At 39.4% G+C, this 26,091-nt stretch overlaps 1 protein-coding gene across 5 annotated transcripts in view; it reads left to right on the forward strand.

The window, feature by feature from the left end:
* The first annotated feature begins 1,721 nt into the window (after positions 1 to 1,721).
* Positions 1,722 to 26,091, forward strand: part of ecscr (endothelial cell surface expressed chemotaxis and apoptosis regulator) — a 38,629-nt gene continuing 14,259 nt past the window's right edge. For 3 of the 5 annotated variants that reach the window (XM_043703696.1, XM_043703697.1, XM_043703698.1), the window contains exons 1-3: positions 1,722 to 1,858; positions 22,576 to 22,692; positions 22,979 to 23,053. In XM_043703696.1, the coding sequence (XP_043559631.1) occupies positions 1,801 to 1,858; positions 22,576 to 22,692; positions 22,979 to 23,053 (250 nt within the window). In that variant the 5' untranslated portion in view covers positions 1,722 to 1,800. The remainder of the gene's footprint in view (positions 1,859 to 22,575; positions 22,693 to 22,978; positions 23,054 to 26,091) is intronic. The other 2 variants (XM_043703700.1, XM_043703701.1) reach the window with 1 other exon arrangement.

Below are 26,091 nucleotides of genomic sequence, written 5' to 3' on the forward strand. Positions count from 1 at the left end.
CCTCCCTCAGTAACCTGGGATAGATCTCATCCAGTTCTGGGGATTTGTTCACCTTAATAACCTCTAGCCTACCCAACACATCTTCCCTACTTCTATCAACGTGATCCAGACTAATCAAACTTCTATCTCCAATCACAACATTCATCATGTTCCTCTCCTCAGTGAACACTGATGCAAAGTAATCATTCAGAATCTCAGCCATTCGCTCAGGTTCGACACACAGCCTTACTTCGTTATCCTTTAGTGGACCAATCCTTTCTCTAGTTACCCGCTTGCTTCTTATATAGGAATAAAATGCTTTGGGAATCTCCTTAATTCTGCTCGCTAAAGCTATTTCATGACCCTTTTTAGCCCTCTTGATCGCTCGTTTAAGACTTGTCCTACTCTTTTGATATTCCGCCAGGGTCCATTCTGTTCTTAGCTGCCTAGACTTTAAGTACACTTCTCTTTTCCTCTTGGCTAGTCGTACAATTTCTCATGCCATCCACAGTTTAGAATCCATTCTGTCTAGGCCTCTCGACATCTTACAAATTTCCGTAATATCGCCTCTTTCACGATCTCCCCTGCATAAAACCATGTTGCCTATCACTAATAAGCCTACTAATAAGTGGTGCAGGCTCGAAGGGCAGAATGGCCTATTCCTGCACCTATTGTCTATTTCTATTGTCTAAACTCCGATGGGTAAAGGCTCAACCAGTTCAACCTTTCTTCGTAAAATAAGATTTTCATCCAAAGAATGAGTTAGTGAGTCTTTTCTGAACTGCATGCAATGCATTTATATCTGTTTTCAAGTAAGGAGACTAAGATTATCCATAACACACCAGGTGTGGTCTCACCAAAGCCTTGTACAGCTGCAGAGCAATTTCCTTTCCCTTACATTCTATTCCCCTTGCAGCACATTCCATTTGGTTTCCGAGTCAATTGCTATACTAGAAAGCTAACATTTTGTGATCCATATAGATGGACACCCAGACACCCTTCTATTTGCAATCTCTGTCCATTTAAATAATAAACTGTTCTCCCCGCCAAAATGGACAAGTTCTCATTTATAGATAATTTTCCCATACGATATTCCAGCTCCGAAATGTTTACTACTCACATAACCTATCTCCATCTCTTAATTGTTCGCCAAGACTGCCGAAAAATGCAATTTAGCTGAAGGCGTGGGTCACTTTTGATCTGAACACATTAGGAAATGGAAAACAGAAGTAAAGTGAGCATTAGAAGAGAGACGCTGACAAGGACAAGTCTTGAAAAGTAGTGAAATCAACATCAGATAGTGCCTTGGAATAGAGTAGCTTTCAGCAAGAGAAAGAACAAAGAGAAAAGCCTAACATCCAACAAAGGGTTAGGAACTTAAGTCATTTATAACATATGTAACAATATTGTCCAAATTTAGAAACTGGCTCCTTTGTGATAGTGTGTATTCTGTTGTAGAATAGACTTAAGAAAAAATACACTTAAAAATTGGAATTGATATTTTAATTATATGATAATAGATAATTTTAAAAATGTTTTAGGAGCTGGGCTTCAACTAAAATAAAATTGATGTCAATTATTTGTGAATTTTTAAATGCAGATTCTCACACCCTCTGAATCAGATTAGAGCATTACAAAAGCAAACAGTCTATGGTCTTCATTCCCATGTGATCTCATGCTACTTCCTCCTATTCTTTTAAAGGAAACACCATGAATAATCAGTACAGACCCAAGCACTTATACACCTTTTCCACTTCCAAGGCAGAGCAAGGTTGGGAAAATATATTTCAGTCCTACTTTCTGCATTAAAGCAACAGAAAAATGGCAAATTTAAGAGTCATCATCTTCCTGATTTTCTTCTTGTTTCAGGTTCAAAAAGGTAGGAATGCCTTATGTCTAGCTTCTTTTGGTCCTACTTTAGGTTAAAATAGCTAGTTTAATGAGAATCTATTTCAATTAGAGACAACACTGGTTTTGGTGTTAATCCACATACTACCAAAGGTCTACAGACCACAGCTTAGTAAAGTATTCACAAAAAACAAAAGAAGGTGTTCAGCCTTCCCAACAGCATTACTTTTTTCCCCCCACAAATCCTTATAACATGTTTAATATTTCTTGCTTTCAAACCAAGGTCAGAGAAAATTAATTTTAAGTTTGTTCCTTCAAAAACATTCATCAGAAAACTGAACTTTTTCTTAAGTTTCCCTCAGATAATTGTAATTTTCTGTTTATTGTTCGTGTATTTTTGTACTATTACTCAGATATTTAAAAATGATGTTTTCTGCCACTCAATATAGCTGCAATAATATGCTACTGTTTCTCTATATTCATACTCTGAACATTGTGATTATGAATATTAATTGTTTTGTCGTTGTGCTTGAGCAGGCAAATTTTACAAAGTACCTACCATTTTAGAATTGTTGAGAATTTGTGGCTATCGAAGTTACAGATATATAAGCTGGAAAATTGATCATTGAAATGACCTCCCGTTAACTACTCAACAATAAAAAACACCTTATTGTAGGGATTATAAAGGGGAACAAATGACCTTTGAAGACAGAGGAAAGAAGTCTTGACTGTAATGTATTTTATCATATCCTTAGGAGATCCTAAATTGCTCTCGTTGCAATTAGTTGTTTTTTGACAAATGGTTACTTGTTCTAGCAGCCAGTGGCATTTGGGATGTTTCCAAAAATAGCAAGTGAGAAGAATAACCAGTTGTCATATTTTATGATTCTGGTTGAAGAAACAATAATGGCTAGATAACAGGAAAATTCACTTCCCTTCTTACAAGAACTTTTAAAGACTTGGAGCCTTGTGCCAATACATTATCTGACTAATGACAATCTCTGCTGATTGGCTTCATGTCCTTGAGCTCTCTGCCAATCTATATCAGACAGACTGGAAATATGCTAAATACTATTCCCGATACTTATGTCTCATGAAGGGAAATTCCAACAGCATAAATGTGTCTGCATGCAGTTCAGTGCCTTATTCCTTGCTATTCACGCTGAGAACTCTTACTGTTGGGTGCTTTCGTGTTGAAGGGACAACAAGCCCAAAAGGATAGAAAGCACCTCTGCAAGTTCTTTCAGAGAATGTCTATGCATTGATCATACCAGCAAAGATTGAAATACACATACCTTGAAAGCCATTTTTATGTAGGCAATCTTCTGGACACCTTTGTGACTTGCCATAACACATTTCCCTTCCCATATTGACTAGATTGACTGTCAGAGGCCAGTAAAATGCACTTTCCTTTTTGTATTTGTTCTTGAGGTATAGATTTAGGGTGAGAGGGGAAAGATATGAAAGAGACCTAAGGGGCAACTTTTTCACACAGAGAGTGGTTGAAGTATGGAATGAGCTGCCAGAGGAAGTGGTGGAGGCTGGTACAATTGCAACATTTAAGAGGCATTTGGATGGGTGCATGAACAGGAGGGATTTGGAGGGATATGGGCCGGGTGCTGGTAGGTGGGACGAGATTGGGTTGGGATATCTGGTTGGCATGGACAGGTTGGACTGAAAAGTCTGTTTCCATGCTGTACATCTCTATGACTCTATGACTCTAAGTGTAGCCAAGACTGACAATAAGCTTTTTATTGCCTTTCCCAGTTTCCCTTATACCAAGACAAGTTCAATCTACCACCTCAATGCTTGCCGACTCACATTGGTTCCTGATTAGGCAGCACTTTGATTTTGACATTTGAATAATTTCCACATGCTTGGCTTTCCTTTGTTGCTGTAACCTCCTCCAACAGCTCAGGTCTCTGAAATATCAAATCTTAACTAATGCTAACCTCTCTATCATCCCTGATTTTAATCATTTCACCAAACCTTCACTTACCTCAGCTCCAGACTAACCTCAAATGGAAATTACTGAGTTGGCAAGAACTCCCACTTTCACATTATTTGTCTTGCTTTAACACCCTTACAAAACTTATACATTTTTGTTTGAGGTATACCTTTAAGTTAATAAGTATTGAACATGCTTATGGTCCTGAAACAGTAATTTTCTTTTGTGGAATGCCATATTTCATCATTATGATTTGAAAAACCTTTACTAATGATTTTTTTAAAAATTAAAAACCTTTGCAGTATAGCAGCTTTTACCTTAAACCCATGATTGTCTTCCAATGAGTTATTTTGATAATGGTGAAAAAAACATCAATGCCATTTAGTTGTTCACTTGCTTTTGTTTTCAATTCAGTCATGGGATATGGGCATCACTGGCTGGGCTAGCATTCATTGCCCACTCAGGTTGCACTTGAGAAGGGAATGGTGAGCCGTCTTCTTGAATCGCAGCAATCCATTTGGTGTAAATCAACTCACAATGCCATTAGGAAGGGTGTTCTGAGATTTTGACCGAGTGACGCCAAATTAGGTTGGTAAACAGCTTGCAGGGGAACTTGTAGGTTGTGGTGTTCCCAAGTATTTCCTGTCCTTGTCCTTCTAGAGGGTTGTTGTTGTGGGTTTAGAAGATGCTGTCTGAGGAGAATATACATAAATGTAATTAGCTATTCATCTATGTTTGTTGATATCTCAATACTGGATGTCTGTCCAGATTCAAACTGATAATGGGAAAGGGGAAATATCTGACATCAAAGTATGTTTTATTCCAAAAGAAGTAGGAGCAGGGATAGATCATTGAGCCCATTGAGCCCACTCAGTAATTCAATAAGATCACAACTGATCTATGGTGACCTTAGCTCTGCTTTCTTCGGATTAAAAGAGAACTGGAGATTTGGCTACTGAACTCAAGTGTCCTACTTCTTCTTTGTTGTGGATCTCTAGCATTATATTTTCATAGTACTCTCCTATAATGACAGAACACATAGAAATACATGTAAAGGGTGTGCAAGTCTCTAGTATAGGTACAGTAGATGGAAAAGTGTATCAGCGATTAATAATTAGAAACATAAAGGAACGAATACCTAGTTTTGAGGAAACGGATACAAATGTACTGTGCTTCTTTTCAAAACATTCAAAATATTCCTTGACGATGTAAATGAAAAGTAGCCACATAATATTCTGGTGTAATATATATTACTCATATGAAGGAATGCATTATTAATATGAAGTTATGATGGAGTTTCCTGTCCAGTACAATGTGTAAGATCCTTAAATATTTTGCAGCATTGTAGCCAAAGATGGCTGAATAGTTCTGGATGTAGTTTGCTCGCTGAGCTGGAACCTTCCAGAACCTCAACCTGAGCTACAAATCTTCTCAAAATTCATTAATGGCTGATTAGTGCATATGGCAGTAATATTATGTTATCACCTTTTGCTAGGTATCCTGAGCCACTTGGTCAATTAAAATGTGACTAGGTGCCTGAAAGGGAGGAGAAATTAAGTATCAATGTAATGGTCAAAGGATGAGCATGGTTGGTGCCCATGGATCATGTCCTGAGATACTGTTTGTCCTAAGCAACTTCAGTATATATTTACTTCAACATTTATTTTACATACCTTTGAAGCATTAGAACCGTACTATTAAAGTATTTTTGTCGGAAATTTTCAACAATGAAGAAAAAGACTGGTTATTGTATTTCAGTTAAAAAGCAACACTTGAATCTGCTTCGTAATTGGTTTTTATATTTACAATGCACTAATTCTTAATCCTATACAAGTCCTACATAGAGGATAGTATGCTAAATTTTGCAATGAACAATGAAACAAAACAGCATAGCACAATTTTTAATAAGTTGACATGTATATTCAGAGGTTAGATTTTATTCACATTTGGCTGCCACTAACAACCATTAAGTTTTACAGCGCCTAATATTAGCATTCTTTCGGGGAAACCACAGCCTTGTGATGACTTTCAAACTGGAGAACTGGGAAGAATAAATGCTTACCAATGAGACATGCTAAGGATTCCAGTTGTATGTTTGTGATAGAGTACATAATAATGTGTTCCCTGTCATGCTGCTTTACATTAGCTGTATTATAGACAAGGGGTACAGTGTGGTCCTATAATACTATATCATCCCCATGGTACTCACAAAGGGGTCTCTTCATAAAGGGAAGAAGACAAGGAATAGGTTTATGACAAATCATGGTGAAATATGATCCAGAAACTTGCTTACAGAAGTAACTTAGAAATATATCAGAAATGCAATGGCTCTTAAAGTTCCACTAGATGGAGGTTTCTCCCATAGAATAAAAGTCAACTTTGTAGATTGCAATGAGCCAGATTAACAAAAATAGCTTGAACAAAGAAATGATTCAATACTTATAGGCACCAGAGTTATTGAATATGTCCACCAACCAACCAACCAAGTGTCACTTTCAGTTCACTTCACATCACCACCGCCCCCTTCCTCAGCCCTTCCTGCCAAGCCACATAATCTTCTGAGAAAGACCCAAAGACATTAAAGGACAAATACCCACGTCTTCCAAGTCAACAGGGTCAATCACAAAGTACCCTGGCTGCAGAATTCATAAATGCACTCAGATGTGCTGGGAAGAAGAGGAAAACGAAAACAAACTGAGGAAACGTAGGTGGCATCAGTGCTACATCAATGTATATGCACCATTATTTTTGTCAATATGTTTTCACTTGCATTGTTACAATTTTTGTTGTACTATTATTTTCATTTTAGGACCTGGTTAGGTTACACTCCTGTGAATGATGAGGAACATCTTAGTAAGTTCCAAAGATGTAATAAATTGCAATCACCTCGCATTGTTCATCTCTCAAAGCAACAGAGTCATTGACTGCAGATAGCCGCAAGAATCCTTGAGCGTTGAATTTAAGGACTACAGTCAAGGTGTTACTTGTTAATCTGAAGGACATGGAGATTAAAGACAAAATCCAGGGAATGTTCCAAGGTCAGGCCAGCACATATCTTTCAGAGCTAAATCACATTAGTGTACTGAGATGTAACTCCACTGTCTGTTTCACTGTTGTCTTTTCCCTAATGAAGATATAAAGCAGTTTCTGCATTGTTAGTTTGTCTTTGGCTAGACTGAAGAAATAATTTCCATATGAACATGGATCACATAACATTTAATATGCAGCAGGAAAAATGAAGAACAGCAAACTTACAAGTTAGCCATGTCCTTTATACTAAGTAGGGGCTGGCTGTTCAGATAAGCACTCTGATATGAAAATAATCAAAATCTGAACCCAGAAAAGTCATCCAGGAAGTAGCAGACAATAAATACAATCTGGCCACTCAACCTCTCTGAATCATTGCTGTGTCCTTCTCTCATGGATAACCCTCTTGGTTAATGTCCTGATGCTGAGCTTCATCTTCAGCCTCAGCCTCAGAGGATTTTTTAAAATTAGATTAGATTCTCTACAGTGTGTAAACAGGCCCTTCGGCCCAACCAGTCCACACCAACCCTCCGAAGAATAACCCACCCAGACCCATTTCACTCTGACTAATGCACCTAACACTATGGGCAATTTAGCATGGCCAATTCACCTAACCTGCACATCTTTGGACTGTGGGAGAAAATCAGTGCACCCGGAGAAAACCCACGCAGAATATGCAAACTTCACACAGACAGTCACCCGAGGCTGGAATTGAACCGATTTTTCTTGTTCCTCAATTTAATTTGCATCCAAGACATCCTCCATTGTCTGTACAAATTGGAAAGGGCACAGCATATTGCAATGACATCTGCGATATACTATAAAGCCATGTTGGAGTGGACCAGGCATCAAAACTTTATCATCAGATGGTTTATGGCTTGTTCCACTATGGTACTACAAGAAGCAGGAGCAGCACTGTCCCATAGTACTGCAACAATCTGTGCCTTTCCTACAGTTGCCATGATCTGGTCTCAGAGAGGTTACCATCTGTCTGCTAGTCAGAAATAACAAGCCTGAGTGCTGCTCTCACCCCTGACTGGAGCACAGGGGCCCAACCTGAGCTCAGCACAGTTAGCTGACCCCGATGTGAGTGCGGTGGTTCTGTCCTTGATGTGAACAGTACAGACCATCTAGAGCCATGGGTCCTGATGTACCCTACTGTCCTGAACAATTTGCTCCCAACAGCCATCTCTGTATGGACTGAGGACCTCTGGAAGAAACAGTATTTTTATCATGCAATTTTATTGTCCCCAGTGTTTTCCAGTTGCATTTCATATCTAGAGAACAGCAAGTGACAGTAATGGCAGTAGACATGGTCAGTACTAGATTCTGTCTAGTTACCAGGTACCAGCCCCTTCCCCAGAGCCTCCATATCTCCTTAATCTGCAGTATTGCAATTTTAACATTTGTCCATATCTGGAGTGAAGCCAATAAGCCCTAGTTCTTAGCATTCCTGCGTGCATTCTGAATGGATTCTGTCCTGCTGCTTCTCTCTTTGGATATTGCTGGTCTTGCTGGGCTTTCTAAAGGACACTACATTCTACTCATATTAATTGTCAGTAGTTGCAAGACCACCATAGCAGGATGGACTTCAGACATTTCAGATCCATTAGCAAATAATCTGTAAGGAAAGTCAGAGGAATCGCACAGTGTTATTGAAGGGATGCCTGACCCCTCACATCATAATCATGTTGACTATTATCGTCTCACATATTAAGGCATATAAACTATCAATCTGTGACAAGGAACTCCAAGATGTGTGACTTTTCCAAATGCACAGTTGTCAACCAATGCCTCCAGACTTCTGCTAGGAAGACACCTTGAAATGCACCTCACTTGCAACCGTACCTTTCACATCACAATAGACTTGGTGACTTTTCTGCGTAGGGCTATGGAAGCTGCTACAAGTTATCTTCCAGTTCTTGCTATAGATTGTCAATGGGACAAATCCCATCTATCAAATGGGAATGTCAGATTTAACTTTTAAGCTCCTTCTTACAATAGAACTTATTGAACTTACACAACAAGGAAGCAGTCAATGGGAATAATTTTACGCTCATGACTGCTTGAAGCCATAATCATAAGCTGCAAGGGTGGCATGGTGACTCAGTGGTTAGCACTGCTGCCTCACAGTACCAAGGACCCGGGTTTAATTCCAGCCTCGGATAACTGACTGTGTGGAGTTTGCACGCTCTCCCTGCGTCTGCGTGGGTTTCCTCTGGGCACTCTGGTTTCCTCCCACAATCTAAAGATGTGCAGGTCAGGTGAATTGGCTATGCTAAATTGCCCCATACTGTTAGGTGCATTAATCAGGGGTAAATGTAGGGGAATGGGTCTGGGTAGGTTACTGTATGGACTTGTTGGGCTGAAGGGCATGTTTTCATACTGTAGGGAATCTAATCTAATCTTTGACAATTATTGACCTCAAAAGGAATGGCGATTTGAAGGCAGATAGATAATATTGTTTAATCAATGAAGATATGATAACTACAATTGCCTCTCGCAGGGCCACAAAACAAATATTCCAAACTTCACCCTGTGGATGGAAACAGTAACTTGCTCCTTTTACTTTATGTGTGGTCCCATCATTTTGTAAACCTATTGCACAGTTGACTTTCAGTCCAATGTTGTGAGGTTCCAACTTATGTTTGTGAATGTAAATTGCAGACACTACCTATGACCCATGCATTCCCCTATTCTTCAAATTCTATTTTATGTTGTTTTTGTGGCCCTGATGAACTTTCAGCCTTCCCACAGTTTCAGTTGATCTTCTGTACATCACTTAACGTGAATGTTTTACCCACAGAAACCATGATGCAGGAGGTTCTTGTTGGCCCCACAACCTCCATGCGTAGAAGCCTGAGTAACCATGACCTACATGAATTTTCCTTCGAAAGGTCCCAGCCCCGTCCCATTCACTAAGATATCCCACTCTAATATCTACAATCCACCTTTCATCATCACCTTTCTCTCAGTGAGCCAGTACAGCGAAGCTCATCCCCAGACTTGATCTACCCACTTTCTCCAAGATGTCATGCATTGCCCTGATAGGCTCCCAGACTATTAGTGATGCTGACTGACCTCCCTGTAAATCATTAGACTGCTTACACTTGACCACGTGGCCCAATTACTGGATTGCAAAGATATAGATTCCTAGACTCAGCTAACTCCAAGTGTCTGACTGACTCTGGCTGAACCCCTGGACCAATATCTAACAAATTGTGGCAGTATCCACTTACTGGCTAAAGCTCATCCGCACTCACTAAGCATTCATCTCCTTCAGCTTTAACGCATCACCATTTCCTTCCAGCGCATAAACTGTTTCCTGAATCAGCTATTGGCACATGCTGCAGCTCTGATGCTGACGTAACTTTGTGTAACACATTTCCACACCCTCTTTGACTGAAAGATTTACTCTTCAATGTTCCCCACCACCCTGCCATTCCTTCTGTGGTAAAAAGCAAACTAAAACATTGAGGGTACCTGCTTATAAAACAGCCTAAAAGAGAGAAGCTGCCTGTCTCCAAAAGACCTTGTGTGCTACAAAACAGGCTAGGAGGCAGAAGATACCTGGTTCCATGTCAGAAATAAACATCCTCTATAGGCGCATAAAATGCCTGGCCGTTTAGTGTAAACTGATCACCCACAAGCAAGTAAGTCCTGGCCAGTTAGCCTAACACCCATCACTGGAAAAAAAATCTCGAAATAGCAGAACATTGAGAAAAGCTTAACACAACCAGATAGAGTCCACATGATTGGGCGAAAGATGTAGTGATGTAATGAGATAAGCCAAGTGGACTCCATGGAATATGAGCTCCCGGAATAGGCTTGTTAATCTGGTCCACAGAATCAGAGAGTCATAGAGATGTATAGCAGGGAAACAGACCCTTCGGTCCAACTCATCCATGCCAACCAGATACCCTAACCCAATCCAGTCCCACCTGCCAGCACCCGGCCCATATCTCTCCAAACCCTTCCTATTCATATACCTATCCAGATGCCTTTTAAATGTTGAAATTGTACTAGCCTCCACCACTTCCTGTGGTGGCTCATTCCATACACATACCACCCTCTGCGTGAAAAAGTTGCCCCTTAGGTCCCTTTTATATCTTTCCCCTTTCACCCTAAACCTATGCCCTCTAGTTTTGGATTCCCTTATACCAGGGAAAATACTTTGTCTATTTATCCTATCCATACGCCTCATGATTTTATAAACCTCACTGAGGACACCCCTCAGCCTCCGATGCACCAGGGAAAACAGCCCCAGACTACTCAACCTCTCCCTATTGCACACATCCTCCAAACCTGGCCACATCCTTGTAAATCTTTTCTGAACTCTTTCAAGTTTCACAACATTTTTCGATAGGAAAGAGACCAGAACTGCACACAATATTCCAAAAGTGGCCCAATCAATGTCCTGTACAACTGCAATATGACCTTCCAACTCCTGTATCAATAAAGGAAAGCATACCAAATGCCTTCTTCACTATCCTATCTACCTGTGACTCCACTGTCAAGGAGCTATGAACCTGCACTCCAAGGTCTCTTTGTTTAGTAACACTCCCTAGGACCTTACCTTTAAGTATATAAATCCTGCTAAGATTTGCTTTCCCAAAATGCAACACCTCCCATTTATCTAAATTAAACTCAACCTGCCACTCCTCAGCCCATTGGCCCATTCGATCAAGGTCTTGTTGTAATCTGAGGTAACCTTCTTCGCTGTCGATTACACCTCCAATTTTGGTGTTATCTGCAAACTTACTAACTGTACCTCTTATGCTCACATCTAAATCATTTATATAAATGGTGAAAAGTAGTGGACCCAGTACCGATCCTTGTGGCACTCCACTGGTCACAGGTCTCCAGACTGAAAAGCAACCCGCCACCACCATCCTCTGTCTTCTACCTTTGAGCCAGTTCTGTATTAAAACGGCTAGTTCTCCCTATATTCCATGACATCTAACCTTACTAATGAGTCTCCTATGGGGAACCTTGTCAAATGCCTTACTGAAGTCCACATAGATCATGCCTACCATTCTGCCTTCATCAATCCCCCCTCTTTGTTACTTCCTCAAAAAACTCAATCAAGTTTGTGAGACATGATTTCCCACGCACAAAACCATACTGACTATCCCTAATCAGTCCTTGCCTTTCCAAATACATGTACATCCTGTCCCTCAGGATTCCCTCCAAAAATTTGCCCACCACCAACGTCAGGCTCACAGGTCTATAGTTTCCTGGCTTGTCCTTACCACCCTTCTTAAACAGTGGAACCACATTAGCCAATCTCTGTTAGTCTTCGGGCTCCTCACCTGTGACTATCGATGATACAAATATCTCAGCAAGGGACCCAGCAATCACTTCCCTAGCTTCCCACAGAATTCTAGGGTACACCTCATTGGGTGCTGGGATTTTATCCACTTTATGTGTTTCAAGACATCCAGCAATTCCTCCTCTGTAATATGGACATTTTTCAAAATGTCACCATCTATTTCCTGACATTCTATAACGCTCATGTCCTTTTCCACAGTAAACACTGATCCAAATTACTCATTTAGTATCTCCCCATTTCCTACAGCTCCACACAAAGGCCACCTTGCTGATCTTTGAGGGGTTCTATTTGCTCCCTAGTTACCCTTTTGTCCTTAATGTATTTTTAAATACCCTTTGGATTCTCCTTAACTCTATTTGCCAAAACCATCTCATGTCCCCTGTTTGTCCTGCTGATTTCCCTCCTAAGTATACTCCTACTGTCTTTATACTCTTAGAAGTATTCACTCGATCTATCCTGTCTATACCTGACATATGCTTCCTTCTTTTTCTTAATTAAACCCTCAAATTCTTTAATTGTCCAACAATCCGTATACCTACTAGCCTTTCTTTCACCCTTTCAACAATGTACTGTCTCTGGACTCTTGTTATCTCATTTCTGAAGGCTTTCCATTTTCCAGCCATCCTTTTACCTGCAAACATCTGCCCCCAATCACTTTTGAATGTTCTTGCCTAATACCATCAAAATTAGTCTTCCTCAAATTTAGAACTTCAACTTTTAGATCTGGTCTATTCTTTTCCATCACTATTTTAAAACTAACAGAATTAAGGTCGCTGGCCCCGAAGTGCTCCCCCACTGACACCTCAGTCACCTGCCCTGCCTTATTTCCCAAGAGAAGGTCAAGTTTACCACCTTCTTTCATCGGGACATCCACATACTAAATCAGAAAATTTTCTTGTATACACTTAAGATATTCCTCTCCATTTAAATCCTTAACACTATGGCAGTTCCAGTCTATGTATGGAAAGTTAAAATCCCCAACCATAACCACCCTATTATTCTTACAGATAACTGAAATTTCCTTACAAATTTGTTTCTCAATCTCCCGCTGACTGTTAGGAGTCTATAACACAATCCCAATAAGGTGATGATCCCTTTCTTAATTCTCAATTCCAACCAAATAACCTCCCTGATGTATTTCTAGGAATATCCTTCCTCAGCACAGCTTATCAAAATGCCACTTCCCCTCCTCTCTTACCTCCCTTTCTGTCCTTCCTGTCACATTTGTATCCTGAAACATTAAGCTCCCTGTCCTGTCCATCTCTGAGTCACATTTCTGTAATTGCTATGATACCCCAGTCCCATGTTCCTAACTATGCCCTGAGTTTATTGCCTTCCCTGTTAGGCCTCTTGCATTGAAATAAATGCAGTTTAATTTATCAGTCCTACCTTGTTCTCTGCTTTGTCCCTGCCTGTCCTGACTGTTTGACTCATTTCTTTTCTCAATTGTACCAGTCTCATATTGAACCCTTTCCTCACTATTGCCTTGTGAACCCCAACCCTCCCCACCAAATTACTAGTTGAAGTCCTCCCGAGCAGCTCTAGCAAATTTCCCTGCCAGTATTTTGGTCCTATTCCAATTCAGGTGCAGTCTGTCCTTCAGGGATTCCTGGCTGATAGATATAAACAGGAATGTCAGAGGCACTGTTTACTCCAAAAGTTGGCTCTGAGGCAGCTATCAGTATTTTCCATATACAAATAAAGTGTGACTAGGTGATAGGACACCAGCCTCTGTCGAGTTACTTCAAAATTGAAAACAATTTTCCGATTGTTCTTTGTGGATATAACAAGCAGTATTGATAAAGAAGAACCAGCAGATGTAGCAGATTTGGATTTTCATACGTCTTTGTATAAGGTGCCAAAAAGAAAATTATTGCTCAAGATAGGACCACACAGTGTTGATGGTAATGTATTAGCATGAATTGGAATTGATTACACAAACATTAGATAGAGATTTGGGATTAATGGGTCATTTTAGGATGGAAATCTATAACTAATGAGTGCCATAATAATTAGCCTAAGGGCCTCAATTATTTACCATTTACATTAGTAACTTGGAGGAGGGAGCAGAATGTAATGTGTCGAAATTTGCTGATGATACAAAAATAGATGGGAGGGCATGTTGTAATAAGGACATAAGGAATCTGCAAGGGGATACATGCCAGTTGAGTGACTGGCAAAAACTTGACATTTGGAGCTTAATGTAGGAGACAGTGATGTTATGTACTTTTGTAAAAAGGATTAAAGACAGAACTATTATTTAAATTCAAAGAACCTCCAACAAAGCATAGCACAGAGGAGGGATTTGGGTGTTCTTATACATGAAGCATGTAATGTTAGCTTGCAGGTGCAGCATATAAAAAAGAAGTTTATCCTTTATTGCTTTCAGGCTGGAGTTTTTTTCAATTAGATTAGATTACATTACAATGTGGAAACAGACCCTTCGGCCCAACAAGTCCACACCGACCCGCCGAAGCGCAACCCACCCATACCCCTACATTTACCCCTTACCTAACACTACGGGCAATTTAGCATGGCCAATTCACCTTACCTGCACATCTTTGGACTGTGGGAGGAAACGGAGCACCCGGAGGAAACCCACGCAGACATGGGGAGAACGTGCAAACTCCACACAGTCAGTCGCCTGAGGCGGGAATTGAACCCGGGTCTCTGGCGCTGTGAGACAGCAGTGCTAACCACTGTGCCACCGTGCCACCCATCAAAGCTCTGTTTAAAAGTGTTTAAAAATAGACAGTCTTGTTACATGTCTACAAGGTGTAGGTGAGGCCACAGAGGTGAGACTCTGTACAGTTTTGGTCACTGTTTTAAAGAAATCATACATTGGTATTTGAAACTATCCAAAGGGATTCACTCGGCTGATCCCTGGGATGAAAGGATTCACTTATCAAGAATGGCTAAACTAGTTAAGGCCTCTACTCATTAGAGTTTAGAAAGATGAAGGTAATCTTATCAACAAATATATGATTCTGAAAGGGCTTGACAGAGCTGGTGTTAAGAATAAAAACAAAATAGTTTGGATGCTGGAAATGTCAAACAAACAGAAAAATTACTGGAGGAACTGAAATCTGGCAGCATCTGTGGAGAGAGAAACAGATGTGAAGGAGAGTCACACAAGACTCAAAATATTAACTCTTTATCTCTCTGTAGATGTCCAAGGTCAGACTTACACAGTTAATTGTAGGTCCCAGGGGAGTGTTCCTGAACAGACAGACCTAGGGGTGACGGTAGATAGCTCCTTGAAAGTGGAATCGGTGATAGATAGGCTGGTGGAAAAGGAATTTGGCACGCTTGCCTTCATCAGTCAGAGCATTGAACACATGAGTTGGGACGTTCATGTTAAAGTTGTATAAGATGTTGGTAAGGCCACATTTGGAGTACTACATAGTGGTTGCCCTGCTATTAGAAGGATGTTATTAAACTGGAAAGGGTGAATAAAAGATCGACAAGGAAAGGTTGGATAGGCTGGGACTTTCTTTCCCTGGAGCATGGGAGACTGAGGGGAGTGACCTTTAAGAAGGTTATAAAATCCTAAGGGGCATATATAAAGTGAATAGCCAAATTTTCTCCTCAGTATAGAGGAGTCTAAAACAAAGGACATAGGTTTAAGCCGAGAGGGGAAAGGTTTAAAAGGGACTTTAGGGACATCTATTTCACACAGAGGGTGGTGCATATATGGAACAACTGCTAGAGGAGTGAAAGGGTTGAGTGCAATTATAACATTTAAAATACATTTGGATAGATACGTGGACAGGAAAGGATTAGAGGGATTTCAGCCAAATGTAGGCAAATGAGAATAGCTTAGTTTAGGAAGCCAGGTTAGCATGTATGAGTTGGTCTGAAGAACATGTTTCAGTGCTATATGACCCAATGATTCTATAACTGTATGTGGAGAAAACATTTCTAAACTTGCTGTTCTGCTTTTCCCTCTAGTTTATTCTCCAGTTATCAATTTTTTGAGTGATCTAAGTAAAGGATCCTAGTCATAGAGTCATAGAGTCATAGAGATGTATGGCATGGAAGCAGACCCTTCGGTCCAACTCATCCATGCCAACCAGATACCCAACTCAATCTAATCCCATCAGCCAGCACCTGGACCATACAAACACTTCCTATTCATATACCCATCCAGATGCCTTTTAAATGGTGCAATTGTACTCGCCTCCACCACTTCCTCTAGCAGCTCATTCTATACACGTACCACCTTTCGAGTGAAAAAGTTGTCTCTTAGGTCTCTTTTATATCTTTCCCCTCTCACCCTAAACCTATGCCCTCTAGTTCTAGACTCCCCCACCTCAGAGAAAAGACTATGTCTATTTATCCTATCCATGCCCCTCATGATTTTATAAACCTCTATAAGGTCATCCCTCATCCTCCGACATTCCAGGGAAAACAGCCCCAGCCTATTCAACCTCTCCCTATAGCTCAAATCCTCCAACCCTGGCAACATCCTTGTAAATCTTTTCTGAACCCATTCAAGTTTCACAATATCTTTCTGATAGGAAGGAGACTAGAATTGCATGCAATATTTCAAAAGTGGCCTAACTAATGTCCTGTACAGCCATAACATGACCTCTCAACTCCTGTATTCAATACTCTGACCCATAAAGGAAAGCATTCCAAATACCTTCTTCACTATCCTATCTACCTGCGACTCCACTTTTAAGGAGCTATGAACCTTCACTCCAAGGTCTCTTTGTTCAGCAACACTCCCTAGGACCTTACCATTAAGTGTATAAGTCCTGCTAAGATTTGCTTTCCCAAAATGCAGCAGCTCGCATTTATCTAAATTAAACTCCATCTGCCACGTCTCAGCCCATTGGCTAAAAAAAGTAAATATTCCTAGGAATCTGCTGAAATTGTTTGCACTAATCTGTGACTTTAGAATCAAGCAAGTTATCCAGTTCTATGTGCCTGTGAACATCTCATTGTCCAAAGGTTTCATGAAGACCTGGCATTCATCATTTGAAACTGTTTCATTGAGTGGCAAGCTATAATTCCTTTATTTTCTCTTTAACATATTCTTTAACTGTGTCTGTCTGTGTGTGATTGAAAGTTATGATCAAAGATTGCAAATATTGCTTCAATCACTTGTTTTATCTTTGTTCTACTAAAGTTACATTGTTAATAATAAATTGATTTTTTTAAGTTATAAACTTGATGTTCTTTTATTTGTAAAGTCTGGTTAGGAAGAAATGTGAAATGTTTAGAGTTATTGAATGTCTTAATTTCACTGTGTTACGAATCCAATGATAGTGATGCTAATTTGGTTGGCTTGCTATATCTGTGTTGTAATATTTCTTCTTTGCTTGTGAGTGGAGGAGGCGGGGAGGGGTGAATGCAGGATGATGGTGTGGGTGAAGTTGGGGATTTTAACAATGTACAGTCGCCCCTTTTAGGCTAAGTATTTTCCTAATCTGCAAATGCATTTATTTCAATCAAGGAGCAAACTTTCATGACTATCCTACATTAAGCATAGGATCCAATTATATATTTCTATAACATTTATTTAATGCCTCATGCATCATTACCGGGGAACAATAAGTATCACATCCCTGCACCCTACTGTATTGAATGGGTTCCCTTTCCTGTTCCTCAGGTGCTGTCTGACCTGCTGTGCATGCCCAGCACCACTCTAATCTCAACTCTAATCTCCAGCATCTGCAGTCCTCACTTTCGCTTAGAGAGAAGGTAGCTGACAGTGCAATAGGTAGATGAAGGTGGGGGTATTTTTGATAGGTCGGGGGGGGAGGGTGGAGTGGATAGGTGGGAAGGAAGATGGACAGGTGGGAAGGAAGATGGACAGGTAGGATAGGTCATGGGGGCATTGCTGAGCTGGAAGGTTGGATCTGGGAGAAGGTGGAGGGAGGGGAAATGAGAAAACTGGTGAAACTCGTGGATACAGGTCCAGTGCTGGTCGGAGGAGGCAGAGGATCAACTCCGGTGCTGTCTGGAATCGGCTTATTGAGCCATGTTCAAACAGTCCGCAGGTACCTTGGACGGGTATGCCACCACCGTCACAGACTTTATCAGCAAGTGTGTGGGGGACTGCATACTGAGGAGGTCAATCCGGGTGTTTCCCAACAGGAAATCCTGGATGAATCAGGACATAAAGAACCTGTTAAAAACCAGGTGTGAGGCCTTCAGATCAGGAGAACTACTCAAATTTAAGGAATCCAAGTATGACCTTCGCAGAACCATTAAGACAGCCAAGGACCAATACCGATCCAAACTAGAGACCCGGACAGACACCCAGTGACCATGGCAAGGACTGATTTTTTTGCATTGTCATTTGGGTGACATAGGTGAATTTTTAACTTCCTTAATTCCTTCAAACATCTTTATGTGGAATTATTGGGATTGAGTCTTCATGCCAATGCAAATACAATGCTGTGTGTAAAGCAGAACAATGAATGAAGAAATATAGCAGTTACTTTGGTCAATACTTTAAAGTTAAAGTAATGCATGCAAACTAAATGCATGGGTCCGATTCCTTTGGGGTTGCTGCATTGCTGCAAATAAACAAGTTAGAAACCAAAATGCAAAAATGCTTTGCAACTAATTGTTGAAGAGTCAAGATTTTGTTCGTTGTGGCCTTGTTTCTATGCCCTTATATTCAAATTGCCCAACATCTTTCATATTTCAAAATAAAAATGATCATGCCAAAGCTGTTATTGGCTAGAACCAAAACCTGTTGGCACATTGCCTACTAATGTTTGTTCACCAGAGTTTCTGTAAAGATGCAAAGCTTTGATGAAATTATATTCATCTTCCAAAACATCTTTTGGAAGATGAATATAATTTCATCAAAGCTTTGAATAAGATTCAATCTACTGGCTGGTGATACAACTTCCTCTATGCCCAAGGAAACAGGGTTTGGTTCCTGTTGGCTGAGCCAGCCAGAGTCTATTTGCAGAACAAAGCTTTTTCTAAACATCCTCTACTGACCCTTTCTGTTTTATGAAGCTTTCAACACAATCGCTTGAAGTACACTGAAATTATTTTATCTCATTATTATCTAAATACTTCAAATATATTTTTGCATCAAAAACACTGTTAGTTTATGGCATTTTTTGGAAACTCTGTTAAAACTGACTGTAAATGCAAGCAATTTTAAATTATGAAATTAACAGAATGTTTGTGATAAATTATTAACAGAATCCCGGGCAGCTTTTATTAAATTTTATTAAAAATATCTCATTACATTTTTCTTCAATTCCTCTTTCAAGTAATACCAAAAATAATTCCACAACTTCTGTGACATCTACCGAAATAAATCCAACAACCTCAACAGATATTTGTTATAAGGAGTCAAAGGTTATTGGGGTTAGGTCAAAATTGTGGCCATACTTATATCAGCCATGATCTTATCAAATGTTGGAGCAGGCATGAGGGCCTGAATGAGCCACTCCTGCTCCTAAATCATTTGTTTTTATGTTTGTTTTTAACACTGTTTACACTAGACAGTCAAATACTTTGGCATTAACAAAATTGCATTGACTTGATCCCTCATTCCCCTAAGATACAGACTTACAATTATTTTGTTTTGTGGTTACTTCCAGTTTAGATTATAAAACAAAATGAGTGTTAACAATCACAACATGATTAGAAAGCTTTGTGACAAAGAGTTCCAAATTCTAATAAGTGATATTTTTTCTGCATCACCCTTAATTCTTTAATACACTTAAGTATTTGTCCCCTTATTGTATATCACATACAAGTAGAAACAATTTAACATGAAATATCTTAGTATAAGTATTCCTAATAATATCTGAGTGAACATAAACAACATTTTCTCTCTTTTTGATACTTCAAATAATACTGCTCAAAATTACATACAACACAGTGTAGCTGCGGTTTAATTAAAATCTGAGCCAGGCTGAATATTTGTCTCCACCTTTGGATTATATGCCTCCAGATACAAAGCTGGTGTTTCCCATATCCTTTGAATGATCTTATATACCAAAGTGTGCTGCCACCTTTGATAATTTGTGTTGTACCTGTAAAATCTCCTCATTGGGTCTAAATTTTCTGATCCAAATATTAATGGCACACAACAACTCAGACTTCATTCCACTTAACGAGTTACCTGTTACTAAATTTCTAAGTAATACTACTTACTCACAACAACACTGATTTCTGAGACATCTTACAAACTATGGTATGTCTCAAGTGGTCAGCCCATCAACAGTTGTCCTGGCATGTCTTCTGAAGTAGGTAACCGAACTGTTCACAAAGTTGTTTCTTTATTCCCCTTTCCTTGCTCCGACCATGCCACATAAGGTAACAATTGTCTTTATCCCATCCAAGTGATTTTCAATGATGTTGCTATTGTGTTTGAAGCCTGTATTTTCTCTGGACCCTTTCTTCAAGGCAATGCTTGACTAAATGCAAGCAATTGTTTAAGATAGTATCCTTAATATGTCTCAATGATTGAGTGTAGGTTACAGTTTTCCAATCACAGAAAAAAAAATGTCCTTCACAGCTTACACACCCTAGAAAATTACTAGAGACAGTCAACAAAAATTGGTGGTTTGACCAATATTTTTGCATCCTCATGCCCATAATTGCATTCTACATCCAGGTTACCAATTACTTCCTCCACCACCATAAGACAAATCTAGCTCAGAGAATTTCACCACAACAAGCTAACATTCATTAATAATAAATAAAAAAATAAAAGCCTGGTTGCATGATTCAACGTGATTGATACAAGAATAAATTACACGTGGATCATGGACTTATTGTGTGCTTGTATCTGTTTCTGCATATTCTTACATATCATTTTTATCATGTTCTTCTCATAAATTTAAGACCATATGAGGTAAGGTATAGTTGCCACATACTATATACTCTTGTTTCTACGTTGTCCATACTTTGCACCCTATCTGCCACTTCTTCATCCATTCAAGCTTCACCTATGTCTTCCTGCAGTATTTTTATCCAAAATAGTAATCAAATTTTTCTTACCTCTGTACTAATTGAGTGACACTAAATCATTCCAATATTGTTCCCTCAGAGCCAACATTATATCCAACTATTTATATACAGCAAACCTAACAGAAACCATTGTGAAATACCACAGTCTACAACTTTCTGGATTTTTAGTCCTATAGATTTCCTCTTATCATTTTAATTTGCCTTTTGATATTCATCAATCTACTCATCTGAGTAGAATTCTTTGTAAGAACATTTTAGGATAGATTTGAAATTAAAGGATGATATTTGCACAGATATTCAAATTCATTTCTGAAGTTTTTTTTCTACATGGACTTAAAGGGAGTATTGCCTAAATATCAGCCTTTTAATTTGAAACTATCCTTAATTGTCATTACAAGGAATTCTTAAAGGTTGATTCAGCATGCCTGTCATTTAGAAAAATCACACTGTTTAACCGTGCTTAATTCTATCAATTTTTAAAAATTGTTTTTAATGATTCTATTTTATTAACTCTAATAACTTACAAAATATTCTGAGCAAAGTTAATTATTAAATATTTTCCTAACTTATATCTATCTTCTATTTTAAATAAGTCACATTTTTTGGGTTTAGTAATGGTGCAACATCTACTGAATTTTGGAAAATTATAGCCTTACCTCCTTTTATTGCTTTCCTACTTGCCTTAGGCTTCTGGATGTAAACTAGCACATCCCTATAATTGGTCTCATTTATACTTGAGCACTTCCTTTATGAAAGTATGATCAATTACCATAAAAAGACTGCCACGGTCACTGTGCCTCAGTACACATGACAATAAATTCAATTCAATTTAATTCAATTTTCAGTGAACAATAAAGATTGCACCATGAATACATTGAAACAACTTTGTTAAGTATTTTGATTTAAAAAAGTTTGTAAAATATTCCAGTTCTATAACCATCTAAAGGAGAAAGAAGAGGTGACGCTTTAGGATGGACAGTTTATTAGTTTGCTACTTCTGATGAAGTGCCTATCCCTTTTCTTGCTCAATAATGAAGGCCACAATGTGTCCCAGGGATATAGTGAAACCTAATGGGAAATGATTGGAACAAAAGGATGATGATATGTGTACACAGAGCTAATTAAGACCCTGCCTTCAATGCAAATTAGACAACTACCCCACATTCTGGTGGAACATTTGATCAGAGAATTTACCAGTAAAACTTTAAGGAAAATAAATTACCTGTGCCTTATGCCCGATCAGTGCCCTTGCCCATTTTCTCGTGCACCTCCTCTCCACGTACCCACAATTTTCATTGCATCAACACCTGACATTAACAATCATCCAGTGTAATGTTGATAAGCAAAATAAAACTTCATAGGCTAATGGTACCTATCTCTGATCATCCTCAGCTTTAAGAACTGAGTGTGTTACCATTGAATCTGGTCATTAATCTTTTATTAACAGAAAATAGAAAACTATTCTATGAATGTTATGCCCTAGGAATAACAACCAGAGGAGAGACTACAACTGTTAAAACAAATACATCAGAATCATCAGTGACATGGGGCAACACAAGTTCACAAGATGCAGGTAGCCAGCAAACTACGAGAATCCCAGGTAAGTGTTTTAATGTTTCAGCTTTCAACACAAAGGTTTATGAATTTGGAATAATACAAGTCATTAACTTTAAGGCCAGTAAGACTCCAAAGAAAGGGTTGTATGCATTCTAGCAATGTGCACTTCAGCAGCAAGAATAATAAAGCAGAACCTTATTTGAAGCAGAGAGGCAACAAACTGCTGCAGTACAGAGGGTTCTGGGGTTCTTCTAATGTATTACAGGAAGTCAGCATGTAGGTACAGCTAGTAATTAGGAGAGTGAGCAGATTCTGTGCTTTTTTTGCAGGTGTGCCTTGGCTTACTGTCTGGCAGCCAGAAAGCCAGAGGCAACCATACTGCAGCCATGTTTTGGAGACAAAAGGTATGCTCCTCTGAGTGTAAATGTCTTTCCTGATCAATAATAATTAATTTTAAGGAGCCTCCCAGTGCACTAAACAGTACAATAGACATCATAATTACACAAAAAATAAGTTCATGTAACAGATGTTTCAAAGTACAGATTTTTATTACCTTAGGCAGTCAGATGATGGCTGGTGTAAAAAATAAAAGATTTGACAGAACATGAAGGATTTTGTCAAGGCAAATGACAAGGGACTCGCCACAAAACAGTAATTTTGCAGTTCCCCAGTTGGGAGCATTTATTATCAGAGAGCACAAGTCAGAGGTTCAAGTTTAATTTTCAGGCCTGTCACTGACTGCCACTCACTGCAAGCATACTCCCTGCTGGAAAAATAGGATCATAGAATGACCCCTTTAATCATAATGCAGGGTACAACTGGATAATAAGAATGCATATCAATTGAAATAATTTCCATTTCTCAACTGAGAACGCAGGCATCTTTGTCTCATAAATTGAAACAGTAAAAACTATTACTTTATTGTTTGCTAATAAGTATGTTGCAACTAGATGCTGGCAAGGTTGCTCATTCGTATGGTTCCAAGAGGGATATCACATACAGTTAAGCTCCCAGGTGACAAGGAAAAACTTGTTCCTTTCCTTAATTCACTTATTCCCTTTATTGGTTACAAAAAGATTAAGTTAGAAAGGATTCCTTCACTTCTGCATACCTTCTCCAAGACCTAAACTTTAAAAAGGAGCCAATTTAACAAGGCTTTTTTTTGGATTAACAAAAGGAGTGAACTTATTTTTTTACTAGGTATGAGAAGAAATACTACCACAACACACACACACAGCAGAATTTTCCCAGAGCATGAATGAAATGGGCTATGTGTAAAAAAATTGGATGAGATGTCCAGTGGGGCCCTTCTCTACATTAACACTGAAAAGTCATATTTTCAAACTAAATCCTGGCCGTCCAGATGAGATTCTTGCTAGTGAACAGTGAAAGGCTATTACTGAGATTATCATTCTTATTATTTTTACTTTTTAAAAATTTGTTCATAAATGAATGTTCAACACCTCCTCCCACTCCACCAAGGATATGAAAATTCTGGGCCTTCTCCACCACCAGATCCAAGGCACTGGACAACTGGATGAAGAATGCCTCATCTTCCACCTTGGGGCCCTTCAACCACATGGCATCAACATTGATTTCACCAGTTTCCTCATCTCCCCTCCTCCCACATCCAATCCGCCAACTCGGCATCACCCTCTTGAACTGTCCTACCTGTCCGTCTTCCTTCCCACCTCTTTTCTCTAACCTCTGTTCCGACCTATCACCATCAGCACCCACCTGTATCCACCTATTGCTTTTCTAGCTACCTCCCTCCCACCTCACACCCACCATCTTGTTTATCTCTCAGCCCTCTTCCCCTTCCACAGTTCTGATGAAGATCTTATGCCTGAAATGTCAACTCCCCTGCTCCTCAGATGCTGCCTGACCTGCTGTGCTTTTCCTGTGCCTCACGTTTTGAGTCTGACTCTCCAGCATCTGCAGTCCTCACTTTCTCTCATTAGCAGGAATGACACAAAGGAAGGGATTGCGATGAAAGTAGGTGGCACAGCTATTGGTGCTCATGCAGGTTGGATAAAGCTGTCCCAAGTAAGTGAGTTAACAGCGCAGGGGACGTGCAGATTTTATAGTGTGACAATTTCCCTTTGTCTATCATGTTTGGGGTAAATTTCGCAAATTGTACAGACTGGCTCTGCACTGCCAATTTTCGATTGGTTGTGCAAGGGCCTTTCAAAAATGATCAAGGCACTCGGATCTCAGGATATCCTGGCAGCAATGACTATTTTACCTACGATGACTAGGAGATTTAATATAGCATCAGGTGACTGGGGTGCATGGATTCATGGGATATAGTTAATGAGGTGGTTTAGGGACAATCCTGTGAGAAAACTTACTCCTCCATGGAGCTCAATGAAAATGACAATTTTAGTAAGGTCAATTGCACTTGGATTAGAAATAGGAGGTTACTCCAAAAAAGAATAAAAGCCAGGTTATTTGGTTGTATTTGAATTGTTCTATATTGCAGGAATATTTGGTTACTCCTGTAAAGTTGACGTTGACAGTTGAACAGTTGATTTTTGAGATCCTAAGCTTTGTAGGTTGATTAAAATGCTTTTCTCCTGATTCCTTTTTTAAAAAATAATTGCTTGTGGGCGGTCAGAGACAGACATATGTCCTTCATTTCTTTAACTGTGTGCAGGGATTTCCAGAGCATAATAGGCATGCACTAGTCCACAGCAGCTTAATAATACTGTTAACTAGTGGTCAATTTCTTTTAAGGCTTTTAAAAAAAAAATATTCATAGAATGAGGTTGTCACTGGACAGGCCAGCATTTATTACCCATCTGTAATTGCCCAGAGGGTAGTTAAGAGTCAATCACATTGGTGTGTGTCTGGAGTCACATGTAGGCCAGTAAGGTAAGGATGGCAGTTTCCTTCCCTCAAGGGCATTAGGGAAGCAAGTGGGTTTTTCCAAAAATTGTCAATGGATTTGTGGTTATCATTATACTTTTAACTCCACAATTTTTATTATTGAATTCAAACTCCAGTCTCTGCCATGATGGGATTTGAACCCAGGTCCCTAGAACATTACTTAGGGTTCCAGATTAGAAGTCCAGCGATACACTCAGTCATTGACTCAGCCCCTTTTTTGCATATTCCTGGAAGAGGAAACCACAAAAAGTACCTGCAAGAGATGGGTCACTGCCAAGGGGTGAAAAGTGGTGGAGTGATGATCATTACCTTCGTTATCTCAAGTTGCTTTCTGTGTGAACTTTCTTTGACACCTTTATGTGTTAAATACTATTGATTCCACACAGAAGTTCTTTTGGTAGCCAGCCACTGAATTTATACCTGTGGGTATTTTTTCTATTGCATTCCTCTTTTTCCTATTGAAAAAATATTTTGGAATTAAGAGTTAAAAACACCATAGTGTTTTGGGATTCTGACACGGTGTTGTAAACAATTGCTTTGAACTGTTGTGAAT

This window comes from Chiloscyllium plagiosum, chromosome 14, assembly GCF_004010195.1.
Source record: "Chiloscyllium plagiosum isolate BGI_BamShark_2017 chromosome 14, ASM401019v2, whole genome shotgun sequence".
NCBI classification, from domain to species: domain Eukaryota; kingdom Metazoa; phylum Chordata; class Chondrichthyes; order Orectolobiformes; family Hemiscylliidae; genus Chiloscyllium; species Chiloscyllium plagiosum.